This window comes from Mytilus californianus, unplaced genomic scaffold (genome assembly GCF_021869535.1).
Source record: "Mytilus californianus isolate M0D057914Y unplaced genomic scaffold, xbMytCali1.0.p SCAF_1, whole genome shotgun sequence".
NCBI classification, from domain to species: domain Eukaryota; kingdom Metazoa; phylum Mollusca; class Bivalvia; order Mytilida; family Mytilidae; genus Mytilus; species Mytilus californianus.
This window is the reverse complement of record NW_026262581.1, coordinates 94,118,467-94,138,746: the sequence shown is the minus strand read 5'-3', so window position 1 is coordinate 94,138,746 and position 20,280 is coordinate 94,118,467. Positions and strand designations below refer to the sequence as shown.

Sequence of the window (20,280 nt, the reverse complement as noted above, 5' to 3'; positions counted from 1 at the left end):
TAAACATTTACAAAATAGTTAAGTTCTAGGTATATGAAAAGCCTGTTGCCACATTTGAGTTGTACATTAACCTTCAAGACATTTTGTCACCAATAATAGACTGATTGTCTCACTGTATGTTTTACACTAAATCCATTCAAAGGTACACATATTGATAACCTAGTCAAAGAAAACATAATTTATTTACATTTGAACTTTGAACTATATGTACTGTTTTCCTGATACTTCACATGTAATATTATTTGTTTAGATGTTGCTGTACTTAACACTGTAAATTCAGGTTTAGATGTTGCTGTACTTAACACTGTAAATTCAGGTTTAGATGTTGCTGTACTTAACTCTGTAAATTCAGGTTTAGATGTTGCTGTACTTAACACTGTAAATTCAGGTTTAGATGTTGCTGTACTTAACACTGTAAATTCAGGTTTAGATGTTGCTGTACTTAACACTGTAAATTCAGGTTTAGATGTTGCTGTACTTAACTCTGTAAATTCAGGTTTAGATGTTGCTGTACTTAACTCTGTAAATTCAGGTTTAGATGTTGCTGTACTTGACACTGTAAATTCAGGTTTAGATGTTGCTGTACTTAACTCTGTAAATTCAGGTTTAGATGTTGCTGTACTTAACTCTGTTAATTCAGGTTTAGATGTTGCTGTACTTAACACTGTAAATTCAGATATTTTTGTGTGCATCTTTTATTGCGATTGTTGAGCAGAATAAATTATTGTGATTTCAGAAAATGCTGCATCTGTAAACTTCACAGCGACATTCCATGAAAACATCAACTTAACAGCGACATTCCATGAAAACATCAATTTTACAGCGACATTCCATGAAAACATCAACTTAACAGCGACATTCCATGAAAACATCAACTTAACAGCAACATTCCATGAATACATCAATTTTACAGCGACATTCCATGAAAACATCAACTTTACAGCGACATTCCATGAAAACATCAATTTTACAGCGACATTCCATGAAAACATCAACTTTACAGAGACATTCCATGAAAACATCAACTTTACAGCGTCATTCCATGAAAACATCAATTTTACAGTGACATTCCATGAAAACATCAACTTTACAGAGCTATTCCAAATAAATATCAACTTTCATTGACATTCCATGTAAATATCAACTTTTAGTGACATCACTTAAACATCATCAATTTCACAATACAATAAACTTCACCAACTTGACAGTGCCATTCCAAGTAAACATTATCAACTTGACAGTGCCATTCCAGTTAAACAACCACTTTAAGAGACATTCAACCTAAAAATCCACTTAAAAGTGGCATTCCAAGTAAACATCAATCTTTAGTGACATCCCAGATACACATCAACTTTACACTGACATTCCACATTAATATCAACTTTACAGTGACATCTAGGTTACATAAACTTTCAGTGGCATTCAACATTAACATCATCTTTACAGTGACATCTAGGTAACATAAACTATCAGTGGCATTCAACATTAACATCATCTTTACAGTGACATCTAGGTAACATAAACTTTCAGTGAAATTCAACATAAATATCAACTTTACATTGACATCCAGGTAACATCAACTTTCAGTGAAATTCAACATAAATATCAACTTTACACTGACATCCAGGTAACATAAACTTTCAGTGAAATTCAACATAATTATCAACTTTACATTGACATCCAGGTAACATCAACTTTCAGTGAAATTCAACATAAATATCAATTTTACAGTGACATCTAAGTAACATAAACTTTCAGTGAAATTCAACATAAATATCAACTTTACACTGACGTCCAGGTAACATCAACTTTCAGTGAAATTCAACATAATTATCAACTTTACAGTGACATCTAGGTAACATAAACTTTCAGTGGCATTCAACATTAACATCAACTTTACATTGACATCCAGGTAACATAAACTTTCAGTGAAATTCAACATAAATATCAACTTTATATTGACATCCAGGTAACATCAACTTTCAGTGAAATTCAACATAAATATCAACTGTACAGTGACATCTAGGTAACATAAACTTTCAGTGAAATTCAACATAAATACCAACTTTACATTGACATCCAGGTAACATCAACTTTCAGTGAAATCCAACATAAATATCAACTTTACAGTGACATCTAGGTAACATCAACTTTCAGTGAATTTCAACATAACTATCAACTTTACAGTGACATCTAAGTAACATAAACTTTCAGTGGCATTCAACATAAACATCAACTTTACAGTGACATCTAGGTAACATAAACTTTTCAGTGGCATTCAACATAGACATCAACTTTACACTGACATCCAGGTAATATAAACTATCAGTGGCATTCAACATTAACATCAACTTTACAGTGACATCTAGGTAACATTAACTTTCAGTGAAATTCAACATAAATATCAACTTTACAGTGACATCTAGGTAACATAAACTTTCAGTGGCATTCAACAACAAAAAAATTACACTGACATCTAGGTAATATAAACTATCAGTGGCAATCAATTTTACAATGAAATCTAGGTAACATAAACTTTCAGTGAAACTCAACATAAATATCAACTTTACATTGACATCCAGGTAACATCAACTTTCAGTGAATTCAACATAAATATCAACTTTACAGTGAAATCTAGGTAACATAAACTTTCAGTGAAATTCAACATAAATATTATTGCGAACCCAATGAAAGTTTTCCACAGTGCCATCTCTATCTTGACCAGGTATTTAAACTTTTGCAAGTTCACTTGTCCTATTGAATAAATACAATAGCTATTGTTCTCTGTGTAGTTTATTCTCTGGGACCTTTAAATTTCTTCTAAGAGAAATCTATCATTCATTGATTAAATTACCTGAGTAAAAAAATGATCTTATATGTAGACAAAAATACTTTTTTTATACTCATTAACTGTGTGTGATGATGTAGTTATTCAATATTAATAATATATTTTCATTCAGTTTAATATAAACATTGATTCAATCATAAAAAGTTGATTTCTGACAAAACTTTCAACATTGTTCCTTTTAAAAAAAAATTTGTTTGACATGAATAAGAACTTGAAAATAATGATGTTTCAAATTAAGATCTTCTTAAATGTATTCTATAACTAAACAAAAAAAAATCAAATTTCAATAGGAACATTGATAAAACTTTTGTTAGAAATTAACTTTTTATGATTGAATCAATGTTTATATTAAACTGAATGAAAATATATTATTAATATTGAATAAATACATCATCACATGCAATTAATGAGTATAAAAAAAGTATTTTTGTCTTCATATAAGATCATTTTTTTACTCAGGTAATTTAATCAATGAATGATAGATTTCTCTTAGAAGAAATTTAAAGGTCCCAGGGAATAAACTACACAGAGAACAATAGCTATTGTATTTATTCAATAGGACAGGTGAACTTGCAAAAGTTTAAATACCTGGTCAAGATAGAGATGGCACTGTGGAAAACTTTCATTGGGTTCGCAATAACTTTACACTGACATCCAGGTAACATAAACTTTCAGTGAAATTCAACATAATTATCAACTTTACAGTGACATCTAGGTAACATAAACTTTCAGTGGCATTCAACATAAACATCAACTTTACACTGACATCCAGGTAACATAAACTTTCAGTGGTATTGAACATAGACATCAACTTTACACTGACATCCAGGTTACATAAACTTTTGGTGGCATTCAACATAAACATCAACTTTACAGTGACATCTAGGTAACATCAATTTTCAGTGGCATTCAACATAAACATCAACTTTACAGTGACATCTAGGTAACATAAATTTTCAGTGGCATTCAACATAAACATCAACTTTACACTGACATCTAGGTAACATAAACTTTTCAGTGGCATTCAACATAGACATCAACTTTACAGTGACATCTAGGTAACATAAACTATATGTGGCATTCAACTTAAACATCAACTTTACACTGGCATCATGGTTACATGAACTTTAATGGCATTCAACATAAACATCAACTTTACAGTGACATCTAGGTAACATAAACTTTTAGTGGCATTCAACATAAACATCAACTTTACAATGGCATTCAACATTAATAAATTGCTTCGCTGAGCGCAGCTGGATACGACAGCAGAGGTCCAACCCTGAACAGTTGGGGCAAAAATGGACACAATATTCGCGCTTGATACAGGTCTGAATTTGGATTGTAATTAAATATTTGACACATAAAAGGTTTCTGAAACAGAATAACTGTAGTCAAAGAACTTAGAATTGGTTATATGATTTGAATTTATATTCAATTTTTTGCTTTTGTGCAAAACACTTTGCTGTTGCGAATTGACCCCCCCTCCCCACAAATAAAAAAAAATATACCCCCCCCCCCCTTTTTTTTTTGTGCAATACACTATGCTGTTGCGTATTAACACACACCCCACTTTTTTTTTGCAAAAAAAACAATATTTGAAGAATTTTTCTTAATTTCTGAAATCTGAAATGAGAAAAAATTGACCCCCCAAAATTTTTTTACCCCCGCCTCCTCCCCTCCCCTTTTCCCCCCCAAAAAATCTTTCCCTCAAGATATGGTCATAATCTCAAATCAAATTTCAAATGGAGTTTGCAACCATAATTACCCATTTAAATTTACCATAGTGCTAACTTAATCTATTTTATAATAGAATTTAAAATATGGTGTCAAATCTTTCATATGGATTTTTTTGTAAAAAAAAAAGATGCAACATTTGCAGATATTTTTTCTGGTCTTCCTTAATAAATATGCATTTCTTTAAACATAATTTAAAAGCAGTGTAAGGGAGGTAATCAAAACGTTGTGTATGGATTACCTCCCTTAAACTGCTTTCAAATTGTCTTAAGTAATTGTTCATTAACCATTACTTTATACATATTTTAAAAGCAGTGTAAAGGAGGTAATTCAAATGATAAGTTTGAATTACCTCCCTTACACTGCTTTAAATTATGTTTTGTACTAAAGTTATTGTCCATTAACCAGGACACTCTTGTTTTTCCCCCTTTTTTGCCCCTAATTCCTAAACAGTTTGAGCCATAACCCCCCAAAGCAAATCCTAACCATCCCTTTGTGGTATGAAAACTTGTGGTATAATTTCAGAGAGATCCATACACCTTTCCACAAGTTATTGTCTGGAAACTAGAAAAATGCTTATTTGGGCCCCTTTTTGGCCCCTAATTCCTAAACTGTTAGGACCATAACCCCCAAAACCAATCCCAACCTTCCTTTTGTGGTTATAAACCTTGTGTTTAAATTTCATAGATTTCTATTTACATTATACTAAAGTTATTGTCCGGGAACCAACTGTCTTCGGACGACGACAACGTGATACCAACATACAACCGCAAATTTTTTTTAAAAACTTGTAAAAAATTAAATATAAATGGAGAATGTGTCTATGGGCCACAGATGCCCCACTTGTAAATATGCATGAGTCAATGTACTAATTATTGACATTTTCTTTTCTTTTAAAGTTAATGACATATATTTCTACATGGTGTCATTAGAATTTGCTTGCAGGTTTGAGTGCTCTCATCGTTCAATAACATTTGGTTGAGGCAAACTAAAGTTAGAGAACAGAAACAACTTCAAACTAGATCTGTGTTTTGTTGTAATAAGTATTGTGAATAAATTTCATTACATTTGGTTGAGGCAAACTAAAGTTAGAAAATAGAAATGAAAATTTCAGCAAATTTTATGTTTATAAAGGGGCATAACTAATGATCGGTAAAAGTGACGCAAACCAATTTCAAACTTGATCTGTGTTTTGTGGTAATGAGCATTGTGTATAAGTTTCATAACTTTTGGTTTAGATAAACTAACGTTACAGAACGGAAACAAAAAATTCAGCAATTTTTATGTTTATAAAGGGGCATAACTCATGAAAGGTAAAATGACACCACCCAATTTCGAACTTGATCTGTGTTTGTGGTAATAAGCATTGTGTATACCGGGTAGCTTTGACAACATTTGGTTGAGGCAAACTAAAGTTAGAGAACAGAAACCAATTTTTGGGACGTACGCGATGGACGGGATGGATGGAACGGACAAGGGTAAAACTTAAGGCCCCCTCCGCTACGGTGGGGGCATAAAACTGTCACTTGCAACCATGTTTTAGTTTAATATAAATGAAATGAGAATATCTATGAAGGACCATCCATACCATATTCCTGTCATGTTTAATTTTGATAAGGCATATACTTTCAGAGACAAAGATGACAATCTGATTGCACTTTTAGCTCAATTAGAACCAGTGTGTCATTATTTCCATCTTAAAAGCCAAAAAATGTAGACACTTTAAAAAGTATCACACAGTCATTATACCCTGTAATTTACACAAAGAGGAGTTTGTTCAAAACTATGCAATTCTGTGAAAAATTAAACCAAATCAACATGGGGTTGAGGTCAAAATCATATCAACTGTTGGCTGTTATACACCAAATATTTTCATATCTTCAAAACCAAATTACACGATTTTTTTTTTTAACATAGTGAAAAGAATAAATCAGAACAATAACTCTTTCAATGAAAAAGAACATCATGAATAATTATAGATCTGCAGTTTTATGAATAATTCAAAAAAATTGAAATCCTGGATATTTTAATGTTCACAGGTTACCTGTTTATATACCACAAGTGTGTTTATAAACAGGTAACCTGTGAACATAAAAATATCCTATAAAACTGGATAAAGAGTATGAGGACACAATACCTAACCTTTATCAGAGCGAACAAACAGATGGAGAATAAAAATAAATGGAGAATGTGTCCCCAATGCATACAACATTATAAAGGAACATAACTCAAGAACAATAAAAGTGACACTACCCAAATTTGTACTTGATCTGAGTTTTAAGGTAATAAGTATTGTGTATAGGTTTCATAATGTTTGGTTGGGGCAAACTTAAGTTACAGAACGGAAACTAAAAATTTTGCAATTTTTCGATTTATAAAGGGCATAACTCGATAATGATTAAAGTGACGCTACCAAAATTCAACTTGATCTGTGTTTTGTGGTAAAAAGCATTGTGTGTATAAGTTTCATAACATTTGGTTGAGGCAACTTAAGTTAGAGAACGGAAACAAAACATTTTGCATTTTTTTCCATTTATAAAGGGGCATAACTCAAGAATGGTTAAAGTGACTCCACCAAAATTCAAACTTGATCTGTGTTTTGTGGTAATAAGCATTGTGTATAAGTTTCTTAACATTTGGTTGAGGCAAACTTAAGTTAGAGAACGGAAACTAAAAATTTGCAATTTTTCCATTTATAAAGGGGCATAACTCTAGAACTGTTAAAGTGATGCCACCAAAATTCAAAAAGATCTGTGTTTTGTGGTAATAAGCATTGTGTATAAGTTTCATAACATTTGTTTGAGGCAAACTTAAGTTAGAGAACGGAAACTAAAAATTTTGTAATTTTTCCATTTATAAAGGGGCATAACTCTAGAACGGTTAGAGTGACCCTACCAAATTTCAAACTTGATCTGTATTTGGTGGTAATAAGCATTGTGCATAAGTTTCATAACATCTGGTTGAGGCAAACTTAAGTTAGAGAACGGAAACTACAAATTTTGCAATTTTTCCATTTATAAAATGGCATAACTCTAGAACGGTTAAAGTGACGCCACCAAAATTCAAACTTGATCTGTGTTTTGTGGTAATAAGCATTGTGTATAAATTTCATAAGATTTGGTTGAGGCAAACTCAAGTTAGAGAACGGAAACCAATTTTGGGACGTACGGACATAAAAGGGTAAAACTTGATGCCCCTCCGCTACAGCGGGGGCATTAAAACAGGAGTTAAGCCATATCTTCATGTGACTTGTCATTGTGGGGTCATAAAAAAGACAGCAAGCCAAGATCTTCTATTGACTATAACTAAAAAAAAACTATTAGCTTTCGGCAAGGACAGTTTCTACAAGCAACTGCAATAAATCCATGTATGATGAATAAAATATGAGAGAACAAGATAATGGTATAAAAAATATTATGTAAATTATCTTATCACATCGACTATTTAATTTCATGAACATTTTTTAAAACATATAAAAACTGGTACCCTCCAGAATACAGTAATGTTATAATAAATAAACTAGATAATAAAAACATTTAATTTCCTAAAAAAAAATAGTTTACCAAATTAGTTTTTTATGTTTTTTACTCTAAACAATTCCCCTAAATACTCCCCCAATTCCCGAAGGTATCTTCAACATAAAAAAAATGACACATAAGGCTTCGATGAAAATATTTCTTATTTTTTTTGTCTGCTTCTAAATATGTATCGCCGACTATCTTCACACCAAAAAAATAGTATGAAATATTAAATAATCAATTATATGTCTTCATTCCTTTTTCTCCAATTATAAAACAACATTAAGGATTGTAAATGTGAAATGTTCTCTATAAATAATATTAAATTTACATGGGTGTTTTGATGGGTTTTGTGGTTTTCAGTCTATTTTATATCCGATGTCTGAAAAATCCCAGATTGTATATCACTTTTTAATACCTTTTTTAAAATCAAATGTCAAATCATTTTTGCGTAATTGCCATAGTTCTCTACATAATTCAATTTTAAAAAGGTTTTTGCAGTACTAACACATAAAAGAAGCTTTATAATGTAGATTTAATTTGTAAAAAAATAGCTGTTTTTCTGAACATTTCAGCAGTTTTTAATGACTACTTTACTGAACTAGACTAATAATAACTGTGTTACTCAACATATATGGTCAAAAAGTCTGACAGTTTCTGCAAACTTTTTGTCTTAGATAGCAATATGTCAATGCATGTATGTGTCAAATACTTTTTGTTTTTAAAGTTTTACTGTAAAGGTCCAAAGTACAAATGAAACAAAGACACCATAAAGGAGCAGATGCCCTAACAACACAATAAAATTTGAATAATTATTTAAAAGAATGATTTTAGGTGACTCTGTGAACTTTGCATTAATGACCTTGAAAATGTATGGATAAAAGCACTCCACATAGACAAACAGTTAACAATGCTTTATCCAGTTAGTTAGTAAAAGATTGGGCTTTATAATACCTATAAGACTAATCTCATGTCTCTGACCTCTGATCATGAAGCACAATTATATTAGATTCAAGCTCTCTTAATGGCTAATAACATAAGAACAGGGCAGTGTTTGATTATGACTAAACATAACAGTCTATGATGCCTTCAAACTTTAAGCTCCTTTAATAATCATGATGTGGTTCTGACTTTCCATCTCTGATCTTGATATCAAGTAGAGCTCTATCCAAGCAGTGGACAAAGCTGGATGAAAACTTGATGCATGAGTGAACCTCCATGGTGTTAACAAGACCATTGATGACAAACAGAATAGCTGGCATAGTATTTCTATAAGCTTTGGCTACATTCATTAAAGGAGCTATAATTCAGCCAAACATTTTCAAAGGATAACAAGTAGAGCTCTATCCAAGCAGTGGACAAAGCTGGATGAAAACTTGATGCATGAGTGAACCTCCATGGTGTTAACAAGACCATTGATGACAAACAGAATAGCTGGCATAGTATTTCTATAAGCTTTGGCTACATTCATTAAAGGAGCTATAATTCAGCCAAACATTTTCAAAGGATAACAGTTGCTGTCAATGTATAGTAGTTTTGAAAATAATAGACAAAAAAAACCCACAAAAAGGACAATATTCGACAATTTATATAGTATTAAACTGTAGACATAGAGATATGTCTCACCTTTTTTGTAATTTTGATAGTATGATGCAAATATTGAAATTAAAATGGCAATATTTAAACATGTAAACTATGCAAAACATTTAAACTCTATAGACCATGAATGAGGGGGCGGTCCAAAAAATCTCCATGGAAATGAGATTTTCCAATGCCAAGGACGTATATTAGATATGTTAGTAATAAATCCTTGCCGATGCTAATACATCTGCATACCAAATATCATTGACCTACCACTAGTCATTCCCCTGAAACTGACCTAATCACAAACTATATGTAAATTTCAAAATCAATAGACCATGACTGAGGGGGCATGACCAAATAAGTTCCATGGAAATGAGATGTGCCTATGCTTATAGATCTGAATTCCATATATCATTGACCTCACACTAGTAATTCCTCTTAAGCTGACCTATTCACATACTAATATATGTAAACTAAGCAAAATTTTCAAGGTAAATGGACCATGACTGAGGGGGCAGGGCCAAATAATTTCCATACAAATGAGATGTGCCAATACTAATACAAATACATACCAAATATCATTGACCCGGCCACAACTAGTAGTTCCCCATAAACTGACCTAATGACAAACTAATATATTGTTGATGCCACCACCACTGCTGGAAACAGCATGCGTAAGTCTTCGGTTTTTTTTTTTACTTCGTCAAGAAGAGACAATAACTCTTATAAAGATGGCTTCAGTCATATTTGCATTTTCTAGTTATACTGTTGATCATTTTTACCATTTATAGTTCAGTCTATTTATTATTGTTAACAAATATATAGGAGATAACATTAAGACTGGTAACAAAAAGAAGTCTTGTCACTTAAAGGCAATAAGTCCTATTAGGAGTCCTCTAATCATCTTATAGAAAATAAATTTAGGTAGATACAGACAATCTTCATTTTCACCCTATCAGATTAATTGTATCTATTACAGATTCAAGAAATTAGACAATTGCTTGCATTCAGCCTGATACTCTATTTTCCACCATGGCGGCCTTGTTAGTTGATACACCAACATATAATTATCAGACTATTATCTAGACACCTTCAAAATCAATCCTGTCAAGTTTTGTTTGAATTGCCTCTGTAATTTCAGAGAAGAAGATATTTGAAAAGTTCAGGGAACCTGAATGCCAAGTGATGGCAATAGCTCATTTGGTCCTTTGGGCCAAACTCAAACATCTAGAAGTCAACAATGGTTCTTCAACAAAACACAGTTGTTTATGTTTTCATCAATGTGAAATGCATTATATTACATGAATAAATGTAGTGAGATTTCCATAAAAATCTGACTCTATAGTCCAACAGCAAGAAAACCATTAAACCATTTTTGCTTATCATGATCTAGACTGGTTTTTAGGAATGATCAAAAAGCAAAATGCTGTTACAAATTAACAATTCGTAAAAATCTTAAAACAAGAATGCATTAATTGTGGTGCTATGCATCCCCCAACTTGTAATTCAAAGTTTTGATAAAAGCAACTAGATATCCATGCTAAACACTGTTGGGCTGCTGACCAAATAAGAAGTCATTGTGTTCAGTACTGCTGACAACATTTTTAATTCATTCAACATGTTGAAAAATTTAAAGTATTGGGAAAACAAGTAGTATGTGTATTGCAGATATAAAGAGTGTTCACATGATAGAACTAATCACTGTCAGGCTTGCTGACCAAATATGAAGTTATTCTTTTCACAATTATCAGAGAAAAATGTTTTGGATGAACAGAAAAACAAGTTGAATGCAATATAGCCCCCCACTTCTAAAGTGGGGGTATAATTAGGTGTGGTAATAATACATTTACTTATGTGGTGGGAGAGCGAAGCAAGTGTGCATGAAATACTATATTTATCCTGTGCAGTTTAAGTATCCTCTCTAAAAAGAAATGAAAAAAAATCTAATTCAAATATTAAATTAGGAGCCTCAGCATTTCATTTTGATAGCAAAATAAGTGCTTAGATAATCAACTCAATATCATCTTTCTTCATTTCTAATCTAGTCATAACAGAATAAAGGAAATTTTAGTATCAAATTCCACAATTTTATGAGATTCAATTTTCTCTAAATCAAACATGTCAATTTAAAGAAATTAAAATAATGTTATTAAACTATCAAAGTAAATGCAGGAGACAACTTTCATCAAACTCTTAAATCAGGAAAAAGAAACAAATTGTCTTCTTAATTGAACTTATCTGTTGATGTAAAGATTTATTTCTTTGTATGCTAGACTTACTTCCCTTTCATCAATGATAGACATCAGAATTTACTGTGTGATCCATTGTACATGCAAAAAAAACTGAAGTTATGTTGTTTGACGCTTTTGAAAAGCAAAACTAATATTGTAATAAAGACTGCTATTTGTCACAAACATACTTTTTTTCAATTCTGACATTTAATTATCATTCTTGGTAATTATATAGATAGTACATAGGGTACTTCTATTGGTACTTCCAAAAAACTTTGCTTACAGAAATGGTGAAAAATACTTTTGATATAAGATGAATGTTTTATTGTTTATTGATTTAAGAAATGCCTTTATAATGAAATACAACACTTTTCACAAGTGTATTTCACACAGTATATGCTTAACCATCTCAGAATAGGTTCAAAGAACGAAAAAAAAAAATAGTAATTAAAAATCTTGATACATCAAATAAACATCACTGAAATCTTTAATGATCAACTTTTTTAAAAATTATGGATTGAAAGCTACTTTTACAATAAAACCAGTACCTAACATGTATCAATACTATTCTATGGCAACATTTGAAGATGGTCCCTCTGGTCATTATTCAACTTTCTGGTTTAATAATGTCTTGCTTCTACAGAAACTAATAAATTTCAATTGTTTTCCTCAGCTTCAATTTGAAAATCAATATTGGATGACCAGTGTAAAATTTCTACCACAATGGACACTGGTGCAAAATTATAATCAATTTTGATTAATACTAAGCCTATAATGGATGACGGAACACTGTAATTACTTTCAAAATAATCGTCAACATGTTGTTAATTAAGAAACTTGTAAATACATATTACAATACAAATGGACTCTATTTCATTATATTTAATCGAAAAATACTGAACAATGGAACAAACATTCAATTATATTTCCTGAAAAATCCATTTCTAATGAACCCTTAATCAGCCTTAATGCACAAAATTTAAGCTGCTATATTATCACATTGGGGTTTATTGTTACTTACATGGAGAAAAGGCAATTACAGCTCAATATCACTTTTTCATATTTCTCATTTAACTAACGTTGCACCTGGCAAAATTACCATGGAAACTTATTTTATTTAATAGATTGTTTAAATTAAATGACAAAACCCAATATTCCAGATATGTATTATATATTTATATTCAGAAAATATCTAGTTCTCAAGTAACTTGAGTTTTTGAGGAATATGAAATTTAATAAATAAATTAATATAGGTATCATATTATCAGTATATGATATTAATTTTTTTATATATATAGTCTGTCTTTTTTCATATTAGATATGATTACCGGCAATCTATTTGAAAAAAAGCCAGCCATATCAGGAAGATGAAACGATAGAATGGAACTTAAAGCTGTCAGTATTATCATAAAATCAAAGTTCCAAAAACATCATTCTTTGACCTTGTCAAAATATGCTTGAAAATGAAAAACGTGGAACACCTTGTTAATTCTAAATTTTAAGACTTGTAAAAAGTAAATAAAATTTTATCTTTTCATATCTAACATAAAATTAAGTCAAAATTTATTCCCCATTGGAGTACACATAATATGAAATTTACATAAATGACCTTAACAATCAAGAGTGACAAATGAACAAGACGAAAGGTCCTCTTATAATGGTCTAAAAACATTGTTAAATAAACATTTTATTCAGATGACCAGGTGATGATCTCATTTCACAAAATATGTAAATAAAATATATATCTTATTATTATAAATATTCAACAAAAAACATCTATCCTTTTGTAATTCATCATAAAAACAATAAAATATGTTTTTTGGCTTTTATCTTCCATTCTAGCTGGACATTACCAAACCAATATTAAATGTCATCCTCTCCAATAATTTCAACAAATAAAATAAATGTAATTCTTCATTTTTGATCGTGGAACCAATAAAACACTAATTGAGATCTCCGTTTTGTAATCATCAAAAGGAAAGAAGAAATAGGACTTGACAAATTATTGACCAATTTTATGACCATAGGCCCAGAGGGGGTTAGAAATAAAAGGTTTACATAAGATCTAGTAGAAACTACCTAATATGGACAATAAGGGTCAAATAGTAGTCAGACAGTAATTAATCTTTAGCCAAGGAAAAATGAACAAAATCCATAATACTTTTAATCTAAAAATGTGTAATTAGACAATTTCTTAAATTCTAATACTTTTCATTTTATTTAGATTTATTTCAAGATGACAATTTCTTTTAAATGATTTACTTTTTTTCTTGGATAAATGAAATAACAGACTGTCTATTGTTTATTTTTTATCAAAAAGAAATCAAAACTATATTCATTTAAATTTACTTGCAATATCAAGTTTCAAAATGTTGTGCAATGGTTTCTATGTTTGATTCATGGTGATGTCATTAGAATTATAAGGGAGAAAGACATTTAATTCCTCAACACACTCGACCAAACCTAAAGCAAAGAAAACAGCACTCTTACTGCTGCTCTTCATCTAAAAGTCACAGTGAGGCTTTCTACAAGAAGCAAAAGCTAAAATGTCACTGCAAGTACAAGATGGTACCTAGATGACCTGAATTCACTAACAAATCCCACAGCAGCTTACCTTTTAACCAATGACAGTGGTTTTTAATACCACCATATATTTGTGTATATGAACATTTATCAGAATATGAATTTTATGTCACATCTTCTGTTGTTATTTACTCATAACTTGTAAAGTTTTATTTATAAAGTGTTAATTTCATTGTCTGACTGAAAGCAATCTAAAGCTTGCCAAATTGTAGTACCACTTGTTGGTCCTTGAAGACAATGTAATGTGCTCAAGATATCCTTATTTCTTTTTTTTTTTGTAAAACTTTGTCATTGAAAAAGTGTCACCTTGACATTAACATGATACATGTATATCTCCTTTTGTTTATATTAAATCTCAATCAATTTATCAATCAATCAATGAATAAGTTAACAGAAGCCTATATATCAAAATCCAAATGCTTCCAGTTGATAAACTGTTGACACAGAGATATGTCTCGCCTGTCGGCATAACATTCAGAAAAAGACAATCCGATGGACAGCAACATTGCTAATTAATTAGTGGGTAGGGCCTCGAAATGGTAGACAAACTGAGATGTACAGACAGCAATGTAACTTTATAGAAAATATTGTCTATTGTAAGTACATGTAGTTCCTATCAAACTAACTTAATCAAAAAACTTAACATTGAAAATTGTTACTGTAAATTCAGAAATTATTGCGAGGTTTTTATTAATGCGAATAATGCGACTAGATGAGTATCACAATAATAACTCGCATTTTGATAACTAAAACATAGATCTGTATGTAGATTTGTCTGAAATCGCAATAATTAAACTTGCATTCTTGTCAATTTTTGAAAAATCGCAATAATAAATGCACGCAATAATTTCTGAACTTACAGTAATTGATTGAAAGTCACTGGACCATCCCCTAGGGGGCAGGGCCTTGAAATACTGATAGTAACGCAACTTTATACACAATATCATTGATCTAGCACAAGTAGTTCCTATCAAACTAACTTAAGCAGAAAACTTAACAATTGTTGAAGCTGTCACCGCAGCCACAGCTGTCTACGGAAAAGCAATCCCTTTGTCTTGCTTTCTGCAAATTTCGTCACAGGCGAGACAAAAACTGATTTGGATACGGCAACACAATTATTACTCCTTGTCTTTTACTATATGCTTTTGTCCTTGTTACAGATCTAAGGAGATAAGCCCAGTCCAACTGATTTTTAGGCTCACAAACATATTAACCTTCCACCTCTTCACCTCTGGTTCACACTTTTTTCCAGTCATTATGTGGCTTTAGAACGCCAGGAATCCAGTGGTCGTCCTTGGTTGCTTCCACCTTATGTCATACCCAGGTTTTAGAGCTTACTATACTGTATGTTTTGCTCATAGTTGAAGGCCGTACTGTGACCTGTAATTGTTCACATCTTTTTCTTCACAGTGACAAGACAAAGAGTTATGGAATCACTGTGACAAGACAAATAATTTATGAAGTTACTGTATAAAGACAACTGAATTACGGAATCACTGTGACAAGACAAATAATTTATGAAGTTACTGTATAAGACAACTGAATTACGGAATCACTGTGACAAGACAAATAATTAATGAAGTTACTGTATAAAGACAACTGAATTACGGAATCACTGTGACAAGACAAATAATTTATGAAGTTACTGTATAAGACAACTGAATTACGGAATCACTGTGACAAGACAAATAATTTATGAAGTTACTGTATAAAGACAACTGAATTACGGAATCACTGTGACATGACAAATAATTTATGAAGTTACTGTATAAGACAACTGAATTACGGAATCACTGTGACAAGACAAATAATTTATGAAGTTACTGTATAAAGACAACTGAATTACGGAATCACTGTGACAAGACAAATAATTTATGAAGTTACTGTATAAGACAACTGAATTACGGAATCACTGTGACAAGACAAATAATTTATGAAGTTACTGTATAAAGACAACTGAATTACGGAATCACTGTGACAAGACAAATAATTTATGAAGTTACTGTATAAAGACAACTGAATTACGGAATCACTGTGACAAGACAAATAATTTATGAAGTTACTGTATAAAGACAACTGAATTACGGAATCACTGTGACAAGACAAATAAATTATGAAGTTACTGTATAAAGACAACTGAATTACGGAATCACCATCAAAAGTCAAATACATTTTGTTTTCTTCAACATTGCTAGCTGACAGCAAAAGGTTAGCAAATCTTATCCCACCTATCTGACTTAGTCTGTGACCTGCTAAACCAAGACAATTTATACTTTAGGATTAACTCTATCCTTGATCATATTACCTTCCTCCTGTTCCTCCCCAGAGGAATCTTCCTCTGTTCCAGATGATGAAATAGTTCCTGGATCATCACCTGTAATGAACATGCACTTTATTCTGTAAAACTAACTTGTAAATTTACACATCTAATTGAAACATATGAACTTTTTTCTTGCCAACTTGAATAGCTAAATACCATACTGATCAGAACCTTGTGGTCTGTCAACGAAGTAATAAAAGTGCTCTTAATTTGATACTGAATTTTATTCAGTATCTTGAGGAATAGTTTTTTCAAGCAAACATACCTCATATGACTTTTGCAAGTGCAGCTGGAATACAAAAATATATTGCTAACTAAACATCCTCCATTTGGCTGAAAGACCATGATGAAGGCCATCCTTTTGGCTGTGCTTGCAGGGTCTCATTTTCATGTTCAGTCAACCATGTAATATTTGTCAAACCTTTACTTTGCATATTTATTAAACAGTTCATTTCATAATGAACATGTGTACTAAATTACAAGTTGATGTAACCACAAACTACCGCAAACCAAAACTTTGACCTGATATGTGACAGATGCAGAGACCAGAAAACAAAACGTAACTGTTGTAGATTGGGCATAAACACCATGTACAACAATGCTTTAAACATTTATAGATTACCTGATAAAATTCCTCGGATTCTTTTTTTGGACATTATTTCTAGATGTTCTAAACATCTTTTCTTTAGCTCTTCAAGGGGTAAATCCTGTAATATTAAAAATAACTTTAAATTGTGGCTCAACAATTAATAAGTCATTGCAAACCAATCATTGATTCATGAAGTTTTAAAATAAGAAGTATGAATGGCAACCTTTTCTAGTTTGTCATAGTTCTTCTAATATAAAGTTGAGTTATAATGGCTTTTGGAGGTATTTTCTAAAGGTAAACTGCTAACAGCTTAAGTCTTTCTTAATGCGCCAACCTCTAGTTATTTGTATGACTTTTCCATAAATAATATACACTTTAAATCTACTTTTTTCGTGTATACTTTGTCATGTTTAGCCCTTTCTAGCTCACAACAAGGTGATTTAATTTCTCAATTTTCAAATTTACTTCCAGTATTTAATTGACGGAAGATCCAAGTTTTACATAGTCGCTTTATTTTTCTACTCACGAAAGTCATGAAAATGAGTTGGTTTACAGTAAATAAAACTAAATGTCATTGCTTTTTCCTAATGAAGATATAAAGTACACAGGCTTTGGCATTGGGGTCCTGTTAAACCACTTGTAACTTTTCTTCTTCTTTTGCATTTTTTTTTTTTGGGAAGGAGGGGATATATATACAGCAGATTTTTTTAATTATGAAAAGATTTTTTTTTTGTGTTTTAAATAATGCTAATGGATTTTCAAATCATTTCAGGGAAAAATAGAGGTAGGATTTTTTACCCCCCAAAAAAAAAATCAGTTTTATGTCCAGTGTTTTTTTATATTGAATCAAAGCAGTTCATGATGTACATAAAACTGATATTACAATGACTGATAAGATAAAGTACTTCTCACAACCTCACTGTACCAACCTCCAAATTTATCATTAAAATTGACTGTTTCACACTACATTTGGACATTTAAATACTTATATGACACATTTTTTAATGTAGGACAAAGTTCTCATAATTCCTTCTAGGTTAATTAATTTACAAGATTAAACATTGTAACAGTGTGTTGTTTAGATTTTTATTGTTTAGATAACAACAGCATCCAGCTGATTTATTTCATATTTGAGAAAAAAAATCATTTTTATAAAATGGGTTTTTATAATAACAAAGATATAAAATTACTGTCTAAGCATTCTTAAAACTAATCTTGGAGGACACAAATGGTTCTTTATTGTACTTTTAAAAATATTCAGCTGATTTCAATTATAGATTTAAAACTTGTAATTCTATTTTTTTCAACACAGCAATATGAAAAACAAATTTACGACCCAATTTTCCTTTGTGAAATGATGGTTTTATCGATGAGTCCATGTGTTTCACGTTATTGTCATCCTTGGTAACAATTTGAGAGAAATAATTTACATATTGCACATTTCTAAGTGAAAATTCTTTCAATTCTACTTTCATACATTCAAGCCATTTCCGTCAAATAAATCAAAATATTTGTATAATGTAAGCACATACTGTTTATAAAAATGTAAATTGGCAGTGAAACATATGTTGAAGTTGGAAGATAATTTCCGTTCGGCTTTTTAAATCTGAATATACGTTGATTTTACAAACTGTAAACAGCCTGTAGGTTTTTATAAGCTTTCTAGTGATTTTTAAACTTGAAAACAGATGGCTAACAATAAAACTTATATTCAAATATTATAAGCTCTTGACCTAAAATCATTACAATTGATTTACACAGGCAGTTCTAACATCAGTTTAAGATTTTTAGGATGCTAACTCAATGCAAGGGAGGGGAACTTTAAAAGATAATTGTAAAATAACCACTTGGGAGGTTTATTTGCACCACATACAATCCCTTCCTAGGAAATTTATTCAAGGTACGATTCAAATAAGATACTAAAAGTATGAACTATTATGTTAAGGGGACATAACTCCCATAAGATTTTAATTGATGAATAAATGGTGGTTGATGTAGTGTGTTGTACTGTGCAGTATTTCAGTGATTCCTGTTAACCCACTTTATATATTATGGTAAACAGATTTTTTTCCCCAAACCTCCTGTCCATTATGAAAGTTATTATTATTTTTTTTAATCATGCCATTTTATCAAATTGGTTAATATGTTTATGAAAAGTGTTATCCCTTAAAACTGTCCAATTGAATTCAATATCCTCAAGGATGACTGAAAACTTTATAACATATTTGAAGTCTTATTTATAGCTGTATATTGGTCAAAAGTACAAAAGTAGATCAAGCAGATTTAATTGTCTTTTTTTATTCAACAATTATATACCAATTATCTGCTTATTACTTGCAAGGAGGACTGGCAACAGAAAATTATACCAAGAAACATGAAGAAAGTCAAATACCTGCATTAAGGTCAAATGTACAGTGCATTGTTTTTCTTCAATGTTGTGGCTAGACACAATTAATTAAAGTGTATCAAGAATTGCTGCATTAAAGACTTAATTAAAATTTCTTCTTGAATAGTATTTTTGACTCATTACATTTGGTCTGTTTTTTATTTGTTCAACCTTTTCAATGTCAAGGATTTAAGTTTTTACATGAAAGAGTTAAAAATAGTGAAATAAATTGACTCTAGTCATTCCTGTTCCCACTTGGTATCGTTTGTCTAAAAGAACCATAGTATGTTAGATGTTACATTTTCCCTCGAGATAATATGACAAAATTCAAACATCAACCACATTGAGGAGAGTGAAACATTTTCTATAAAATTTAATTTTCTGTGAAGTAGAAAATTCACAAGAGAATGTGTTGTATAAATAGTAACATTGTAAGAAGAGGTAATAACACGTGTATTAAATTCTATGGTACATTGTTGTAATA

General features: G+C 30.9%; 1 protein-coding gene across 6 annotated transcripts in view; it reads right to left on the bottom strand.

The window, feature by feature from the left end:
- Window positions 1-20,280, bottom strand: part of LOC127710341 (myb-like protein X) — a 126,301-nt gene that overhangs the window by 15,976 nt on the left and 90,045 nt on the right. For all 6 annotated transcript variants that reach the window (XM_052216152.1, XM_052216165.1, XM_052216156.1 and 3 more), the window contains 2 exons: window positions 17,444-17,528; window positions 16,807-16,875 (listed from right to left, as the gene is read on the bottom strand). In XM_052216152.1, coding sequence (XP_052072112.1) covers window positions 16,807-16,875; window positions 17,444-17,528 — 154 coding nt within the window. The remainder of the gene's footprint in view (window positions 1-16,806; window positions 16,876-17,443; window positions 17,529-20,280) is intronic.